This window comes from Physella acuta, unplaced genomic scaffold (genome assembly GCF_028476545.2).
Source record: "Physella acuta isolate Inbredline_101_S28 unplaced genomic scaffold, ASM2847654v3 ptg001999l, whole genome shotgun sequence".
NCBI classification, from domain to species: Eukaryota; Metazoa; Mollusca; class Gastropoda; family Physidae; genus Physella; species Physella acuta.
This window is the reverse complement of record NW_026733504.1, coordinates 37,133-54,892: the sequence shown is the minus strand read 5'-3', so window position 1 is coordinate 54,892 and position 17,760 is coordinate 37,133. Positions and strand designations below refer to the sequence as shown.

Below are 17,760 nucleotides of genomic sequence, written 5' to 3'. Positions count from 1 at the left end.
TTTACACCATTCATCTCATTTTCTAATACAGAATAAATAAATAAATGATGTTTGTAAAAAAAAAATATTAAAATGTATCACTTGCTTTAATAAGTAAAAATACTTTAGACAATCACTCTCAAAACTTTAGCATGTGCTTTATGTTGAGTATTAAAGCAAACCACAAAAAAATAATTTGAAATAAGGCTTATAAGTATGTATGGTAAATCTTTGCTTTCTTTTACTGATAATAGAAACAAAACTTTACACCCTAATACAAAAATTTTAAAAACTAAAATTTGTTATAAATCATCAACAAATTATATTGTAAATTAAAACTCATATATATATATTTAAGTCTATCAAAAAGCAACATAATGTTCTGTAAAGGCATTAAAAAAAAATGTCAGCCCCATTTGGAGATAGTATTTTAAATTAAATGATTGACATAGACTGCAAGGATGAAACTCTTCCTAGACCAAAAGAACATAATTTATATGACAATTATTTTAACAACCAAACTATTGTGATTATAACAACATAATCAACTTTTTAATTGGTTGTTAATTTGTGTACCTTTTGTACACGACATCTGGTAAGATTAAATTCATAATACTTGGAGGGCAGGTAAAAAAAATTTCAGTAGAATTAAATTAGCATTCTTTGTTTTTTGTAGCTATAGTATATACAAGGACTAAAAATACACTCTTTTACTGACTCAATTAGTCTTGGTTGCTACAATTTGTAACAATTTTAACTATCTTAATTCTAGTTTTCTGCCAACATCACCCACCATCTGTAACTTTCTTACATGTGAAGAACATAAGAATTAACATTTTTTTCTCCGAAATTCTCTCTAAGCTCTTTTGTTTTCATAACTTGTTCAGCTGTTAAATATGCACCATAAACCACAAGCAGGCAGGTCGGACATTAAAAAGTCACTGCATTAATCATCTTTACTTTGCTTTCTATGATATCCTTAAGCCACATCTCCCTAAAACGTGACAGCCCAGGCCTAAGGAAAAATATAACAAACTGTTTACTTTAAAAAAACACATTTCTTTGTATCATAATCAATTAATAATGCAGGCCTAAATTTAAAATATGTGTAACAATTTTTAACAACTTTTAGTCCATTAAATATCAAAAAACATTTCTTTTTAAACTTGTAGAATTAAATAAGTATCAATGTGTTTCGAAATAATATTCAAAATTAAAGTAATCTTTTTTTTGTTTTAAATATTATTATAAATATAAAAAGTACTAACAAATAAAATAAATAAGTTTCTAAAACTTACTTATGGATCAACCTGTTTGTTTCAAATACATAAAAGACTTCAGCAGGGTCATTCTGTAATATTGTTTAAACCAGTTAAAACACACTACAGATATAATTTGGTACAACACTAAACCCTAAAATAATTAGCAATACTGTAATCAGTTTTCTAGTCTTTTGGAAATATCTGTTTTGAGTGAGTTTAACTCTATGAAAGTGAAATATAGTTTGAAAAAGTAATTTTAGTGTTTAATTGATTTCCCATACAATAGATATCTTGATTAAGAAAATGTTTAAAATAAAAAGTCAGTGACATAATAGCACTTTTTGAGAAACAACAAGTTATTAAAAAGTCAGTGACATAATAGCACTTTTTGAGAAACAACAAGTTATTCTGTTAGAAATAGCATTATGTATTAATTATACAACTAAAACAAGCCATGACTGAATTAAATGAAATGTTACTAACCGGCGGTCTAATTTTTGACACCACAAAAGTAAAATAGACTGAAGCTGTCGCTCTAGGAATGGGCTTGCGGCGAGTTGGGATGCTCCACTTTACACGGTAATAGTAGCGCCTGTCAAATTCATGGTCTTCTTCGCTCAGGAAATCTACACAGTATAACCAACAATTTTCAAACTCCCATGTCTGAAAGATAGAGTTCAAAAATGTTTCCCACGCCTTGTGATTACACATCATATGTTGCAGCAAACTTTAATCATTATTTTCTCAATAAAATGGTTTTACAAGTGTTAATTTATTTTATATTATGTAGGGCCAGTTGATAGTAATTATAAATGAAAGAAATTATTATTGTTAAAAAAATATAAAAATTCTGCACTATGTATATTGAAAGAGACTTGAAGAGAACAATTAATATATGTAAACCTTTTATAGATCAATAATTTTATTAATATCAGGCAAAGATTTTAGGTGCTTTGACGACAGGTGCTTTGACCATAGGTGCATTAACTGCATCTGGGTTTTGACCACAGCAGGGTTTTTTGCACAGGGGCTTTGCTTATATGTGGTTTTTCCACATGCGGTTTTTATAATAATAATAAACTAAAAGCTCCTGTTGTCAAAGTCCCGAAGGTCTAAGCACCTGTGGTCAAAGTTACACTTACCCAGACAAAAGAAGCGTTTGTTAATGGACTTTACCAGAATAGTTTTTTAAAAACAATCTCCTTGCCTTCAAATCGTTCTAATTAATTTAAGAATATCATTAAATATTGTACTCAGAACATAAATTTCAATATATACTTACCTTAATAAAATCTCGGATTTTCATTTCACCCTTTTCAGCTGTGAATTCCTCAATAGTTAACCATTCAATGTTTTCAATTGTGTAGTTTTCATCCTCTTGAACTTTTTGATCACGTGACTTGTGAAGTTGCTTGATAGATTCGAATGACTTTTCCCTGTCTGACATACTTGTTTCCAGTCTACGAAAGGCCAAATCAATGAAGCCATCTATCATCTTTTTAGCTTCATTCATGTACATATCCTCCATGATGAAATGTTCTTTAAATAAATTTGAAAAATTGTATAATCACTTTTAAAAGTTTAATTTGGAACAATGGTAAGAGCTAACTTTAAAAAACATCAATTGTTGAAAAACTGACATTTCTGATTTAAATGAGTATTTTGGGGAGTTTAACCTCCCCTCAAGTATTATCATAGTATTATGTGTCAACATGTTATGCACCATTTGGCCAATTACCCCTGACTTCAGCCTGCTTTACTTTCAAGATTAACTTGAGTGTGAGACAACTTAAGAATACTTAAGATAGTGTGAAACTCAATGAGACTGTGAGAGATACTGACAAAAGTTGGTGGAAAAACCATGTAAATCTTTTATTCTGCATTGTAATGTCTGTGTGCATGTTAATTATTGTATTATTAATCATTTTTGTAATTATTATTATATTTACGCTAGTATTTAGATTTATATTTTACAACCTTCAAAGAATTTCTTTAATGAATAATTTAAAGACTGTCGACTTCGATGTCGACCATGTTGTATACATAGTTGTCACGTAGTAACGTCATGATCATAAATAATAACTTTTTTTCGAAAAGAGTTTCTCAGCCATTTTTTAATTTTTAGGCCTAGATCTAGATCTAGTAAATTTCCTAAATATTCATAACAAGTGAATTTAAAAAAAAACACCTTAAATTGATGTTGACGGATAGATCTAATATTCTAAATGTGTTGATTTTACATTACTACAACACTTAGCATTTAGGGGTGGCCACTCTGCGTAGCAATATTGACCATTATTTTTAGGTCAAATTTGGTTTTTTTTTAATTGGAGCATTTCAACCGGATGTTTACAAAGTTTACGGAATTAAAAACTATAAATACGTGACTGTTGCATTTGCCGACTGCTTCTTTTGTAGATGACTGGGCAGTTTTTAACAAAAATGGCACCAATAGTTAAAAAATTCGATTTACTGGTACTTGGAGGAGGCTCGGGAGGTTTAGCATGTGCAAGACGAGCTGCTGAGTTTGGAATTCAAGCAGGCATTGTTGAAGAAGCAAGATGGGGCGGAACTTGTGTATGTCAAAAATTTTGTTTTGTATTTTTTAATTAAAAAAAATATTTCAGATCTTTCCTTTCTGTCTTCTTTCTGGACTTTTTCTAAAAATTCTTCGTTCAGTGAGTAGCCTACTGATCAGTAAACTAGATCTAGAATCTAAATCTATATAGTACTATATACTATATTCTATTTAATTAAATCAATGTTTAATGACGTTTGTCTGATTAAAAGTTAAAATTTAAAGTTAGGCTATAGACTATAGGGGAGACTGCTCTAACTTCGACCGGGTTCTAACTTCGACCGATTTCTTAGTATGGTCAGAAAAAAAATTATTAAAAATTTAATAATTGCCATTGGACAAAATAAATTATATATTTAGTAACATATTTGAATTGTGGGGGATTTTCTTTTTTTAAGGTCATGTCTATTTTTAACCGTTTCTGCGCTTCTGATCGGCAAATATAAGGCACAACTCGTCAGTGAATTTTATCACGTGAAAATCACGAATTGAGATTTTGCTGTCTTAGGAGTGTCGTGCTTCACAATGCTCAAATTACAATTAATTCATACAATAAAATTTAAAAAATTAAAAAAGCGTTTGTAAAAAAGGCAGTCCTATATGTGTGTATTTTTATTTTTTAAATTTAAACAAAAATGTAAAAAATAAATTTGAAAAACAAATCGGTCGAAGTTAAAACCACTTGAAATTGGCATAGTTCTAACTTCGACCGACTGAAAAACTTGACCCTAAAACATAACTTTGCATGTACTATCACGTTTATCTATAGTTTTATTAAATAATTTAATCAGCTGAGCATTTCTTTTTCATTATACTTAAATATAACTGAAAACAACACAAGATGACATAATTATTGAAGGACCTAACGATCTATGTCCCCATCCTGCCCTTTCTGTCCCATCTCCAGCTGGTTTAAATATCATTATTGCGTCTCTATTTTCTACAAATTAAATATCATTTGTACCATAACATAGATCTGCATATTGTTTATTATAATGCCCTAATCTATTTACAATTTTAAGCCTTTTCCCATATGAATAAAACAATAATGTATATATAGGCTTATAGCGGTCGAAGTTAGAGCAAGCCGCTGGTCGAAGTTAGAGCAACCCGGTCGAAGTTAAAACCAAACAGAACGAAGTGGGGTCAGTGTCTAGCCTTGCATATAGCATTTATATTCTCCCTTGTGATTGGTTAACTATTTATACTGAACCAATCAGCAAATGATAACGTTTTTAATAGTGAAAAAATGAAACCGCTATGTTGATTAGCTTACGAGTTATAACGAAGAGAAGCGAACCTACGGACCGGACGAAAACGAATCGGTCGAAGTTTGAGCAGTCTCCCCTAGTTCTATATTTATAATATTATAGATGGATAATGTATAGTATTACTCGCTAACTTGGAGGCGTGGTCGGTTGCTAACAACAATATGGCGCCCGGACCGGACGCTTGACTTCCGACGATTTTTCGGCCAAATTCCAGAGACCTTCTACTAATTAGTATTTAAAATGTTTACCACGCGCAAAATGACGGGACTTTCACGTTATAACAACAAGCTATAGGTGGCAGGGCTATATATGCCAGAAAAGCATTTTAAAATTTGCGTTGGAGAATGAAGGCTAAATTTAAAAGTTGGTTTCATCAAAAATACTATAACTTTTTAAATATCGATTTCCATATTACAAAATTGATTTCCATACTAAAGCATTATTAGTTTTATCAGTCTATGAAAAAATAAATCAAATATCGTCAACCGTTTTTTTATGAGACCAGCCGAAAAAATGACAACCAAATTTTTTTTGAAAAAAAAAACCACGTGACCACTATTTGGTGATCACTAGTGAGGAACTCTTGTGCATGGCCACTTAAAAAGTCTAACTTGATTTGTGGTTTTCTTTAGCTTCAAGCTTAAGAAGAGTTGTCATGGAGAGATGTGTTGGACATGGCAGTGATTGACAATAAATATTAAATTAAGTAATTTAGTTTAAAACGAACTAAAAACTCCAAAGTTAGTGCCTAATGGATTAAATATGGATGTCTATTATTCAGTGGTCATGTTTAAATTGATAATTGCGTAAATTCTAGATTTAGTGAGAAAAACTAATAATTTAATAGGCCGATGCTAGCCGGAAAAAGATACGCATGCGCAATGGAGAGAAACTATGACTTGCCATTGCGGCGATGTTTTCGATGGTACTGCCCATGCGTGTGTTTACAACCGCAGAACCCTAACACCAACCCTAATCCTGTCCCTAACCCTAGCCCTAATTCTAACCCTAGCCATAGGTCACTGCGCAGAGCCATCTTTTGCTGACTAAGTGGAGACGTTGGGGAGAAAAATCTTCTTCCGAGTAGTCATTTCGAATTTAATACTAATAGATAGACCTATAAATCTAGATATCTACCTCCATAATACTTCCAATTTGTCGCCTTTGTTATAATATAAATAATTATTATCTTTTATCATATTACAATTTGTGAAATTAACTGAGACTTTTTGTGGGCCTGGTATCATCGGGTTGGGTCGGCAAAAGTTCATGGTTGCTAAAATGAAAAGACACAAGTTAGAACTCCCAGGCAGATGAGATTTGATTGCTGAGGATGGCAACCGAACTAGAAGAGAAAACTCCAAAAGCAAACAACTGTTGCATTGTAGTTAGTTCTTGGTTGGACTAAGGCTAAGGAAGTATAGAAAAGCAGGCTGAAATTGAGTCAACAGCTTATATTATTTTATATGGGCCATAACAAGTTGACTTTATTGTTGTTGGAGAAGATCCCTTCCAGCATTGCAATTAAGAACAAAAAGAGAAAAAGAAGTTGTAATTGTAATCATCAGCCCTCTGAATCATATGGGCATGGGGAAAAAAAGGAAATCTGTAAATATAAGCACATAGTCATAGGCTAAGCAATAATTCTTTTTAGGATGTTTTGCTTACACATTTTTAAAATTTTAGTCAAAGTTGGGAAGGGAATGGCGTGGTTGGTTGGTAGAGCATATAACTACTAACCTAAAGTCTCAACTTTAAATTCCATTTTCCTGTTCGTCGAACGTCCCTAATCTACCCAGCTCTGATGAATACCTTACACATGTTATGGAAATTAAATGCATCTGGGCATACTGCTGGCCACACTATCACTTCATATACAGAGGTCACTTAAAAAGTTGAACTCTATTTCACCTGCATCATTTATTGTCAGTTTTGCCAAGGGTACTTTTTACTTACTAACATAGTTAGGTAGCTATTTTGTTATTTATATTATTGCAGTTAATTTCTATTTTTTCTAGGTGAATGTTGGCTGTGTGCCAAAAAAAGTCATGTACAACACTGCCTTACATGCTGAATTTATACAGGAGCACAAAGGCTATGGTTTTGATGTAGAGCTTAAAGGATTCGATTGGAGGTAAGGAAAAATGTCGAGTTGCTAGTGATATGTTAAATCATTTTTTTATAAAATCGATTCAACATTCATAATTAAATTATTAATTTGATTTGAAAATAATTATTAAAATGTATTTGAATTAAAATATCCTTTATAATATTTGGCCAAGTTAGTCTGCAGCTGACAAAGGGTAATAATCAAAGAAATTCATAACAATGAACAGTCGAAGAAGAGTGACAGAGGGAAAGGGAAATTGATAATGACATAATTTTTTTAGGTTAAAACCTTTGTGTGTTGTTTACTTTTTCATGCATGTCGTCCCTCAGGCTTTGAGCTCATGTTAGCCTCAGAAAGTCATTTTTTAAATTGACTAAGCCTCATCGGCCCCACATTTATATCTTTAATTTCTTTTAAAAATGTTTCACTGCATCATTTAAATTATTCATGTATTTTTATTTATAAATTCACCTGTCATTTAATGGAATTTTTTTCAGTCGTATTAAAAAGAGTAGGGATGATTATATCAAGAGGTTGAATGGTATCTATGAATCTAATTTAGAAAAGGTAATTATTTTTAACAATCTGTTTTCTTGTGCCATCTGACTTAAGGGGGTAGACTCCAGTAGAAAAAAACTTTTTTAATACTCGTTTAGAAAATAATTGTTTCTCTACAGCTGTTTTAAGTTACATGTGCATATTTTTTTTTAGTTGAAATGCATATGCAGATGTACCTTAAAATAGCTATAAAGAAATAATTGTTGTATAAGGAGTATTAAAAAAGTTTTTTTTACCTGCGCCTACCCCCTTAAGTTTTATAATTAAACACGGTTTGAAGTTGTATACTTAAACTTTGATTACTCTGTAGCCAAGATTTTTTAATTGTTTTTTTTTGTCTTCTCCAAGTCTAAAGTGGAGAGAATTATTGGTCATGGGTCGTTTACACCAGACAAATGTGTTGAGGTCAATGGAGAAAAATATGCAGCAGATCACATTTTGATTGCAACAGGTGGCCGTCCTGTTGTTCCCAATATTCCAGGTAAAGACTGGATTTTTGGCACGGCACAATGTATTTTATCAGTAATGAGCTGACTCGCAACGTAGCATACACCGCTATCTAGTTGTTTTATTTTCTACTTATCAACAGTTCATAATTTGTGAATTCAACACTATCCCACCCCCCCCCCCCCCCTGCCTCCCCCCACCCCGCCCAGTGAAAGCAGCAGTTTACAGGCGACAATGAAAATATCAAGCAGAAATTATTATCTTCCCTTACTTTCAAATTGTTTAAAAACTAAGTTATCTGCCCCTAATAGCAGTCACTTATTCGAACCGGCTCTACTATTGTAAACATTCGAGGTGAACCATAGCTGACCTGACAGGTGGGGATGAGGGTGGTGGCTAAGCTGCGTGGTTGTCTTCTATGGTCCCCATGAAGAGAATTATATATAGGTATTTGTCAGGATTTTTAAATTGTTTATTTATTCAATTATTACTTCATAAATAAAATATATTTATAGGTGCTGAGTATGGAATAACTAGTGATGGCTTCTTTGAGCTTGAGGATTTACCCAAGTAAGTCTTGGTGGATATCTAACATAGTGTGTTAATCTCAAGGGTAAATGTGATAGAGTTGTGATAGTTTTATATTGTTACTAGTTATAAAAATCCTCTCTTGAATTAGGAAAGTGGTTGTTGTTGGTGCAGGGTACATTGCAGTTGAGCTGGCTGGAGTCTTTGCTACTTTAGGAGCCGATACCTCTGTGCTTATACGCTACGATCAGGTAGCTTAGTTACACTTTGTTATAATCTTGTTAGTTTGCTAACAGTATTAATAACCAGTGTAACATGATTAAAATAAAACTGCACTGCTTTGTTTAAGTTGTATTTGTTAGTTTACATTATTTTATAAAGAGCTGTTAACTATATTTATAAATTAACTTATTAATTCAAAAACTTTATTTGACTCCACTTTTATGTTAATAAAACTGTTTTTTTAGGTTCTTAGAACATTTGATAGTATGATAAGTAAAAGTGTTACGGAAAGTCTTGAGGCAGGAGGTGTGAAAGTTTGTAGACGGACAGAAGTAAGTTGGTGCTTTTTTATATATCTGCTTTCTGCTGTCTTAGAAAATTGTTAATCTCTCATTTTAGAAATATGTTCTTCATTTACTGAATTTAATAATTGAATAATTAAAATGTGTTTCCTGCTGTTTTAGGAAATTGCTAAAAGTCATTTTAGAAATTTTCTTCATTCTTGACTTTAGTAATTTGATTGATTTAGTAAGTGCTGATATTTGCTAAGAAAAAATGTCAAAAGTGTATTTATTTATTTCTCATTTATTTACTTACGATTTGAATAAAATTTCAATACTCAGTATGCTCAATACAGTAGTTTCCATTTGGACATAGGTATCAAGTGTGACTAAGGAAGAAGATGGAACCCTCACTCTCAAAATTAATAATGGGGTGATTGATAAAGTCGACTGTCTTCTATGGGCTATTGGCAGAGTTCCCAACTCTGATAGTTTAGGCTTGGAAAATGCTGTAAGTTAATGGTCTTAACAGATTAGTTCTACTCAGTCTGAATGGGTGTCAGAGGGTTTCTTTGCTTGTTAATATGAAACATAATTTTAGAAACTACATTGTGTGTATAACATTACAAGTGACCTTTGAACCTAAGGTCTGTCTTTCACCACTAAACAGTTTTAACATTACCCTTGATGTCACCGGAATTCTTTTTAAATAGTGAGGTTGCTAGCAATTCATGAGTAATTTGTTTTGCAGCCATTTTTGTTTAGGTGTTGTCCTGAAGAAGAGAAAATGCTACATACCAATAGATCATTTTAGTATATTCTATAATCTATATATCCATATATTTTATGGATATTTTGCACCCACTAGGGAAGGTTTTTTTTTTGTTTCAAATAAGTAAAAGTATACAATTTCTATATTTAAATTTTTTTAAGTTTCATCCTGAGGGGGGGGGGGGTGTGGTCATGCTCTAAAAGAACTTCTCCCTGTTGTTGCATTGTTATATTTTATTTAACATAGACTTGCAACAGCTAAAATCATGCAGCAAAATACTTTTTTAAGGGTGTTATTGTGGACAAACATAACAACATAGAGGTGGATGAATACCAGAACACCAATATCAATGGGATCTACGCTCTAGGGGATGTCTGTGGAAAAGCCTTGCTCACTCCTGGTAGGTGGTGTGAAGCAGTGGTTGCCAGCTCTAGTTGTGGTTGTTAAAAAGTTGATATATTTAGGTTTTAAGTTGTTAGTTGATAACTATAGTGCTAAAAACAGAATCTAGAAGTGGTTTTAAATTGTTGGTAAAGATACTTTTTTATTTATTTTTGGCTACATATTGCACTTATACTTTCAACAACGCAATTTAAAAAAAATTAAAACCAAACAGAATTTTAAAAATTTGATTTGCTTGTTTCTCCAGTTGCCATAGCAGCAGGCAGGAAGTTGGCCCACAGACTGTTTGATGGTAAAAAAGATTTCAAGCTAGACTACAGCAACATTCCAACTGTTGTGTTTTCTCACCCCCCTGTAGGAACTGTTGGTCTCACAGAAGGTCAGTTGATTTAGGTCTCAGTGGATGTCAGTTGATTTAGGTCTCAGTAGAGGTCAGTTGATTTAGGTCTCATTGGAAGTCAGTTGATTTAGGTCTCAGTGGAGGTCAGTTGATTTAGGTCTCATTGGAGGTCAGTTGATTTAGGCACAGATGGTCACTCCTCTTTGGTCTCACTGATGGTCAATTGATTTAGGTCTGACTGCTGGTCACTAATCTTTGGTCAATTTGCTTTGGTCTCACTAATGATCATCTTTTTTTGTCTCAATCTGAGTTTGTTATTTTTGGATTTCAGTTTTAAAGTTTGACTAATGATGAGTTTCTTAGTACTTCACTATTTTGTTTTTGTTTCCCTGTAGGTCAGTTAAGTTAGTTTCAGTTAGTGGCCAGTAGGCTGAAAGTGAAGATACAACTTGTTCTTGCATATTTATTTGCCATTCTATTTATCTCAATATTTCTTTACTTGAAATTCACCATTTAAATTATGTTTAAATTTGACATTTTTCGAAGGGTAATCTTTAATTAAGATGATGTACTTCTTCAAAATAGTTGTTTAATATTGATATAAATATTTCTTAATTTAAGTTATATAATTTGTATTACTTAAATATTTGTTCATCACATACTGAATTACATTTCTATGTATACTCATCTTGCAGAGGAAGCAGAGCTGAAGTATGGGAAAGAAAAACTTAAAATCTACACCTCATCGTTTGTGCCTATGTACTATGCTGTTCTGGAGCATAAAGTGCGGTGCCACATGAAGCTTATATGTGTTTTACCTGAGGAGAAGGTGGCTACATTTTCCTGATTCTATGCTTGTTGTTGCAGACACTTTTCTCAAATATGGGGGGGGGGGGGGGGCACTGGTTAAAATAATCTATATATATTTCTTCATTTGGAGGTGGGGGTGGACATGTTTTAAATCTGAGAGTTGCCTTGCCTGAAAGAAACACTGGTTATATCAGTGGCTTTAGAGAGAGTTATTTCCTTGTCATGCCAGTCAATCCATTCTGAGCAGTTTCTTTGGTTATAGTTAGCTGGGGGGGGGGGGGGGACAGACATGATAAGTATGCTATGCCTCAAAGAGGTAGGTAAATAGAGATGGTCAGTGGCGTACAGATTGTTTTGTTGTTTCAGACCTAAGTGTGTTTGGTTGATGTAAAATTTAGCTATCAATACATATTGTTGAATGAACATTGTGATAGATGGGAAGACTAATAATTTTTTTAAAAAAATGTTATTTAATCAATAAAATGAAGAATTGTATTTTTCAAAAACAAAATTTAACCGGTCACTGAAGAATCCCCTTTTTTTAAAATTCAGTTTTTATTCTTCAACTTCTAGGTTGTAGGACTACACATGGTAGGTCAAGGTTGCGATGAAATGCTGCAAGGCTTTGGCGTGGCTATTAAAATGGGAGCCACCAAGGCACAGTTTGACGACTGTGTCGCCATCCACCCGACATCATCTGAGGAGTTGGTCACCATGCGGTAAAACTTTTCATTCAACACCTTCACAGATGATCATCCGATGCTTTAAATCAAATTTTTCATTATATTTTAGAGGAATATAAACAGTATGTAGTTGATTAAATTATTTAATGCTAGACATAATACAATATTAATGCACTGATTATTTGACAGATTTCCAGTTTTCTGTCTTATTCAGACTTATTTTAAAATGTTATCTAATTATAAATATTTATTGATTCTTGCAATCGTAGCTTCTATATTTTTCTATAAATATAAATTTATCAAAATTTTGTGTTCTATATACTTATTAAGCCAATGTTTTAACATAAAAATGTTTTCAAATGCTTGTTGATAAAATAAATATTTGTTTACTGTTGAGTTAACTTGAGCTGTGATTGAGCTTAAATTAGAAATTACTTTTCTACATTTAATTAATAATATTAATAAATATTAAATAAAACTTTAACTATCAAAACTGTTGTTTTTATTGGTTTTATTACTGGGTTCTTTAGCATTTAGCAAAGATTATATGATGATTAAATTATGTACTAAAGACATGACACTGTTGGCTATGTCATTGTTTTCCTTGTCATTACTTTAATACACCTCTATAAATTAGTTAATGTTAGTTCTAACTGAATACACCTCTATAAATTAGTTAATGTTAGTTCTGTGACTGAACAGGCCTTTAGGAATTAGTTTAAGTTAGCTTTAAAGGAACACACCTCTAGAAATTTGCATAGGTTACTTCTGTGACTAAGACACCTCTAGAAATTAGTTAATGTTAGTTCTAACTGAACACACCTCTAGAAATTTGTAAATGTGAGTTCTGTGATTGAGACACCTCTAGAAATTTAGCCCTGTGACTGAATACACATCTAGAAATGTGCTGATGTTAGGTCTACTAACCTTTGACCTAACACACAATATGTAATAAAAAAAATATTCCCTTAATGTACAAAGCTAATACCAAACGTTTCCTCATGTCAACAAAGAGAAAACAGAAATGAGGTTAGGTAGTGATCAAGAAGGCGTTCACCTTACATCAATGACAATTTTCCTTTATTGCCGTCCTGACATTTCAAAGAACTGGTGAAAGCTGAAAGTAATTTGTGACCTGGCCTTTCACAACTGTGACATTTAAAGTTTAGCTTTGATCCACCCATGTTAATTTCTTCACCACGTGCATCCATTTTTTTTTGTCATCAGTGTACAGACTGTCGTTATTGATTTCTCATTTGATAATCTGTACTGAGTAGGGTTTTAGTTGAGTTTAGACTAGGGATCTAGGTCTTTGCGTTTGCTCTTCGAATATTATTTTATTGGTTTTTTTTTTTTTTATATTTTCAATGATAAAACTCTCTCAAAATGCCTAGCTGTAAGACTTGTGATTTACAGTGTCCACTGGCATGACCAATGCTCCGTCTTCTCTAATTAATATACTGAGGCTTTTTATGATGGGCTATTTATCAAAAGTTTTATGCAACAACACTAGAACATTGTAAAAAAGTGTAAAAAGAGGTCCAAATTACATTGATTTATTTCTTTTTATATGTATATATAAATAAATGTGTAGATACTTTATATATTTATATAAGTATTTTTTTCCCCTAATGTCTAACTCTATCCCATTCTCTGTCCCTAGTCCTAACCTCAGCCTAAAGTGATACTAGTTTCATCCCTAGCTTTGGATGAATCAATTTTCAAACACAAGTTAAAATTTTGATATAATACAAACAAACTTTGGAAAGAGTAATAAGTCAAATTTTGTATTTATTCAAACATTTTATGTGAAAAATTTACATTAGACCACTGACCACTCCAGGCAGCAAAGATTACTTTTTAAAATATTGATTAACATATACGCCTGTTAACCCACTCTTATTATTAATTTACAATATGGGGAAAATATTATACAAAACAAAATATGTACATTTTTATTTATTAGATTTAAGACTTTTTTCTCAAACAAGCAAAAATAAATAGAGAATATGAAATAATTTTTATATTAGCTATGACAAGGAATTACAAAAATGAGCAAAAAAAAAGACAATTATTTATTAAGTTATATAGTTTTAAGTTCTGTTATAAATTTTGCAGGTATCCCCATCTGATATGTTATCTTGTGTTCTTAATCTTATGCTTTATATCCTCAAGATAAACTGTTACATGAACATAGAATTTTGCATTATAAATTACGTCAGGAATGATAATGCTTTTCACAACAGGCACTTAGTCTTGCACAGTCTAGAGTAGTAAGAAAAAAAATCAATATGACTTTTCTCTGACACGTGGTGGTTTTCGACCTCACCCTAAACAGATCAATACTGTAAGCACATTTAGCTTTGGCAGATTAACCATACGCATAATCTGACAGACATGTTGCAATGTCCTTGTAACATGTAGTTCTATACTTCCTATATGCCTAGCGTATATGTAATTGTATGGTCTTGTGTTAGGTTTTTGTGCCTAGGTTTGTAGGATGTCCTTAAATCTACCCATCTCTTATGAAAACCCGACTTCAGTCAGGATAAAGTAATGGTTGCTGAGCAAAGTGCTGACTATGCTATTCCCCTCATGTGCCAGAGAAATAAAAATTGGATATTAGTCACACGACTCCAACAGTATGAACATTGAGCATGGAATGATTTTGAAGTTTTGGTCTTTAAAAATAATGGAAGTAAAAATAGCTTTTATAGTAGCCTACATAAAAAAAAACAAATATTTCATACATTTAAAAATATAAATAGGCCTGTTGTTAATGAAAACTTATTTATTTACATTACCTAATGTTTTTTTTTATTAATATACAAATGGTTTTTACTTTTAATCTAAACTAAATGTTAAATATACTAATATTTTTAGCAGGCTTTTAAATTAACGATGAAAGACACGATGTACAAAAGGCTTTCAGGGTGGGGAATGTATGCTTAAATACTTTAATACAAATACACATTGAAAGACAGTACATATAAAGTTAATGGCCTATTATTAACTTGGCTGGGTCATGAAGTGACTTGACTGAAGAAAACACCTACCACCCAATATATTTTGCTTAAAACAAATGTGTTACCATGAAAAATGGTCACATAGCAATAAATTATTTACTGTTCTGCTACACTTATTCCCATTTAGCATTTTCTTTCAAATATTTTTCAAAACTATTTGGATAAAGGTCACCAAAAGAGAAAATAGACTTGTCATTTTGGGGGATATTACTAATGGGACTGCACAGCTAAAATAATTATCTAATCATTGGTTCAATCAAGCCACATTGAGTCAGTTATCAGCTAAAGCTAAATTTTTAGGCCATACATTTAAATTCAATGAAACCTCCCACATACATCTAAATTCAATGAAACCTCCTACAATTTTAAATTCAATGAAAGCTCCCCCATCAGTTTCAATTAGTTTAAACCTCCCCCATCAAGTTTAAATTAAATTAAACCTCCCCAAAAGTCAAGGTCTCAAATTCAACACAGACAGTCCTACTGCATCGAAAAATTGACAACAAAAACTAGCAGTAGGGCGCTGTCGTATTTTTCTTTTGCCATTAGTAAGAAAACTTTATTTTACGATGATATTCAATTCAACATTTCAATGCTAGACTGGCACGGAAAAGACAAAAAAATCAATATAAAAGCCAACATTCGTAAACTCTGAAAGTGGCTCTTTCGATTCACAACCGTAACTCGCTTACTCCAGCCAATCATAGCTGTTAAAACTCTATTCAGATATGTCCACGATACACGTTAGAACACTGAAGAGGTCCCAAGGCACTTGTAACAATGTGCCGTTAGGAAAGTGTAGTGGCGCGCACTACTCCGAAGGCGATCTCCCGTTGCGGAGGTAAACTTTGCTATGCGTTTTCTCCATCCGGGTTGGTTTTGCAATGGGACTTAGGGAACGTAACTCTGGTGCAGCTGTGGTCACCAGAGGTCTAAGAACGCTGAGCTGGAAACGGCAACAGCGGTGGCGCCCCCTGCTACAAGGAGAAGCCGCATTTTGCTGAGTCGACTTTTCTGGCTGTCGCCTGGAATAGGGAATGTATCCTGGGAAAGAAGAAAGGAAAACGGTTACTTTGGAATGTGTGATTCAATAGAACATTGTTCGTGAGTTCGGACCTCAGGCTCGAGTAAGGTGGTAGTTCCTATGTCCACCCAGCTCAGATGGGTCCCTGATTCACTGTCCTTTACTATAACCCTAACCCTAACTTTAACTTCTAACTTAACCTCACCATGCCACTATTATTAGCATGTAGTTGTACGGGCTACTTTATGTACGAACCGAGTATATGCCTATATTGTATTTCACATTAGGGCGCCGAAATTCATAGCCCCCTGGGCTTTTTGAGTACCCCAGTTCATGACTGCCACCCCCAATACAATTCTTTACTCACCCATCCGCCTTGCATGACCAGCCAAGGGAGCAACACACTTCCGGTAAAATCCACCACAACATCGACGACTTCCTGTACGAAGTCGGGGTGACCTTGACTTGCGCACTCCTCAGCAAACAACCCTGCCACAGTGAACATGGACACCACCTGCACGGACAGAGAGGGTGGGGCTTTAACAAACAAAAACAATCTTGATCTTATCAGCTAGAGGGAGAATTATTAACAATGTATCGAATTGATCCGGAAGTGATCGGTTCTTGAACCAACGATGCCAATAAAAAGCTATAAAACTAAAACATCGAATTTATTGTGCGCAGGTTTTGCTGTTTCAGGTGTCGTCCATAAGTGACATCACGTGCTTTGTCGATTCCCCCTCTCTCCCTTGACCCCTCCCCAATACACCATATATCCAGCACAAAACACCCTCTCCCTATTGCGTTTTTTTTCTTCTTACTTTTTTGAGGACATTGCTACTTATTATTTGACACTGTAAATTTGTGCAAATCAAGGAATTCTTTGATCACGTTTATTTCATTTAAATTTTTTTAAATCAAATTTAGAGAAAGAATTGTATACACTGATATATATATATATATATATATATATATATATATATATATATATATATATATATATATATATATATATATATATGTAACGAGCGAACAGTTACCCTGCTCGCAACGCCACATGTTACGAGATTATTTGCCTGTAGTGCCAAATGTAACGAGTTTAACCACTCATTCTACACAACATCGACTACAGTAGAAATACTCGAAGATGCAGGTTCGCTATTGATCCTTTTATTACATGAATCAAGAAATGCTTCAAAATAACACAATGAATCAACAGGAATGCTTCACAATAATAGTCTGAATCAACTGACCCCTAACAGTCCTCACTAGGCTTCATATAACTGAATCCACATGTCTAACGTCCTTCTTAACACAATACGGCTAATCCGTTCTATCTCCAACTTGATATGTCACACAGACTGACTGATCTAAAGCGAGCGATGAAGAGAGCGAGCGATCGAAAAAGGAAAGGGGAAAAGGGCGAGTTCAGCCGTCCCCTCCTATTTATCCCTTGTATTCGTACTC

The 17,760-nt window shown here is 33.1% G+C and overlaps 2 protein-coding genes and 1 long non-coding RNA gene across 4 annotated transcripts; 1 reads left to right on the top strand and 2 right to left on the bottom strand.

The window, feature by feature from the left end:
* Positions 1-67: 67 nt before the first annotated feature.
* LOC131931654 (A-kinase anchor protein 14) lies at positions 68-3,553 on the bottom strand. Of its 2 annotated transcripts, none has more exons than XM_059288484.1 (5): positions 3,430-3,553; positions 2,524-2,780; positions 1,725-1,904; positions 1,278-1,330; positions 68-994 (listed from the first exon to the last, which is right to left on the bottom strand). In XM_059288484.1, the coding sequence occupies exons 2-5, from the start codon at positions 2,767-2,769 to the stop codon at positions 910-912; spliced, it is 564 nt and encodes a 187-aa protein (XP_059144467.1). In that variant the 5' UTR covers positions 2,770-2,780; positions 3,430-3,553; the 3' UTR covers positions 68-909. The 2 variants fall into 2 exon arrangements, with proteins under 2 accessions (XP_059144467.1, XP_059144466.1); XM_059288483.1 differs by lacking the exon at positions 3,430-3,553 and adding an exon at positions 3,219-3,373.
* Positions 3,528-12,575, top strand: LOC131931652 (glutathione reductase, mitochondrial). Its single transcript, XM_059288481.1, has 12 exons — positions 3,528-3,818; positions 7,109-7,224; positions 7,698-7,767; positions 8,107-8,239; positions 8,721-8,775; positions 8,885-8,984; positions 9,201-9,287; positions 9,613-9,747; positions 10,297-10,408; positions 10,658-10,789; positions 11,446-11,579; positions 12,134-12,575. The coding sequence occupies exons 1-12, from the start codon at positions 3,660-3,662 to the stop codon at positions 12,281-12,283; spliced, it is 1,383 nt and encodes a 460-aa protein (XP_059144464.1). The 5' UTR covers positions 3,528-3,659; the 3' UTR covers positions 12,284-12,575.
* A 1,445-nt stretch (positions 12,576-14,020) lies between these two features.
* LOC131931651 (uncharacterized) lies at positions 14,021-17,016 on the bottom strand. Its single transcript, XR_009384312.1, has 2 exons — positions 16,661-17,016; positions 14,021-16,313 (listed from the first exon to the last, which is right to left on the bottom strand). It is a non-coding gene; the product is annotated as an uncharacterized LOC131931651 (long non-coding RNA).
* Positions 17,017-17,760: the final 744 nt, after the last annotated feature.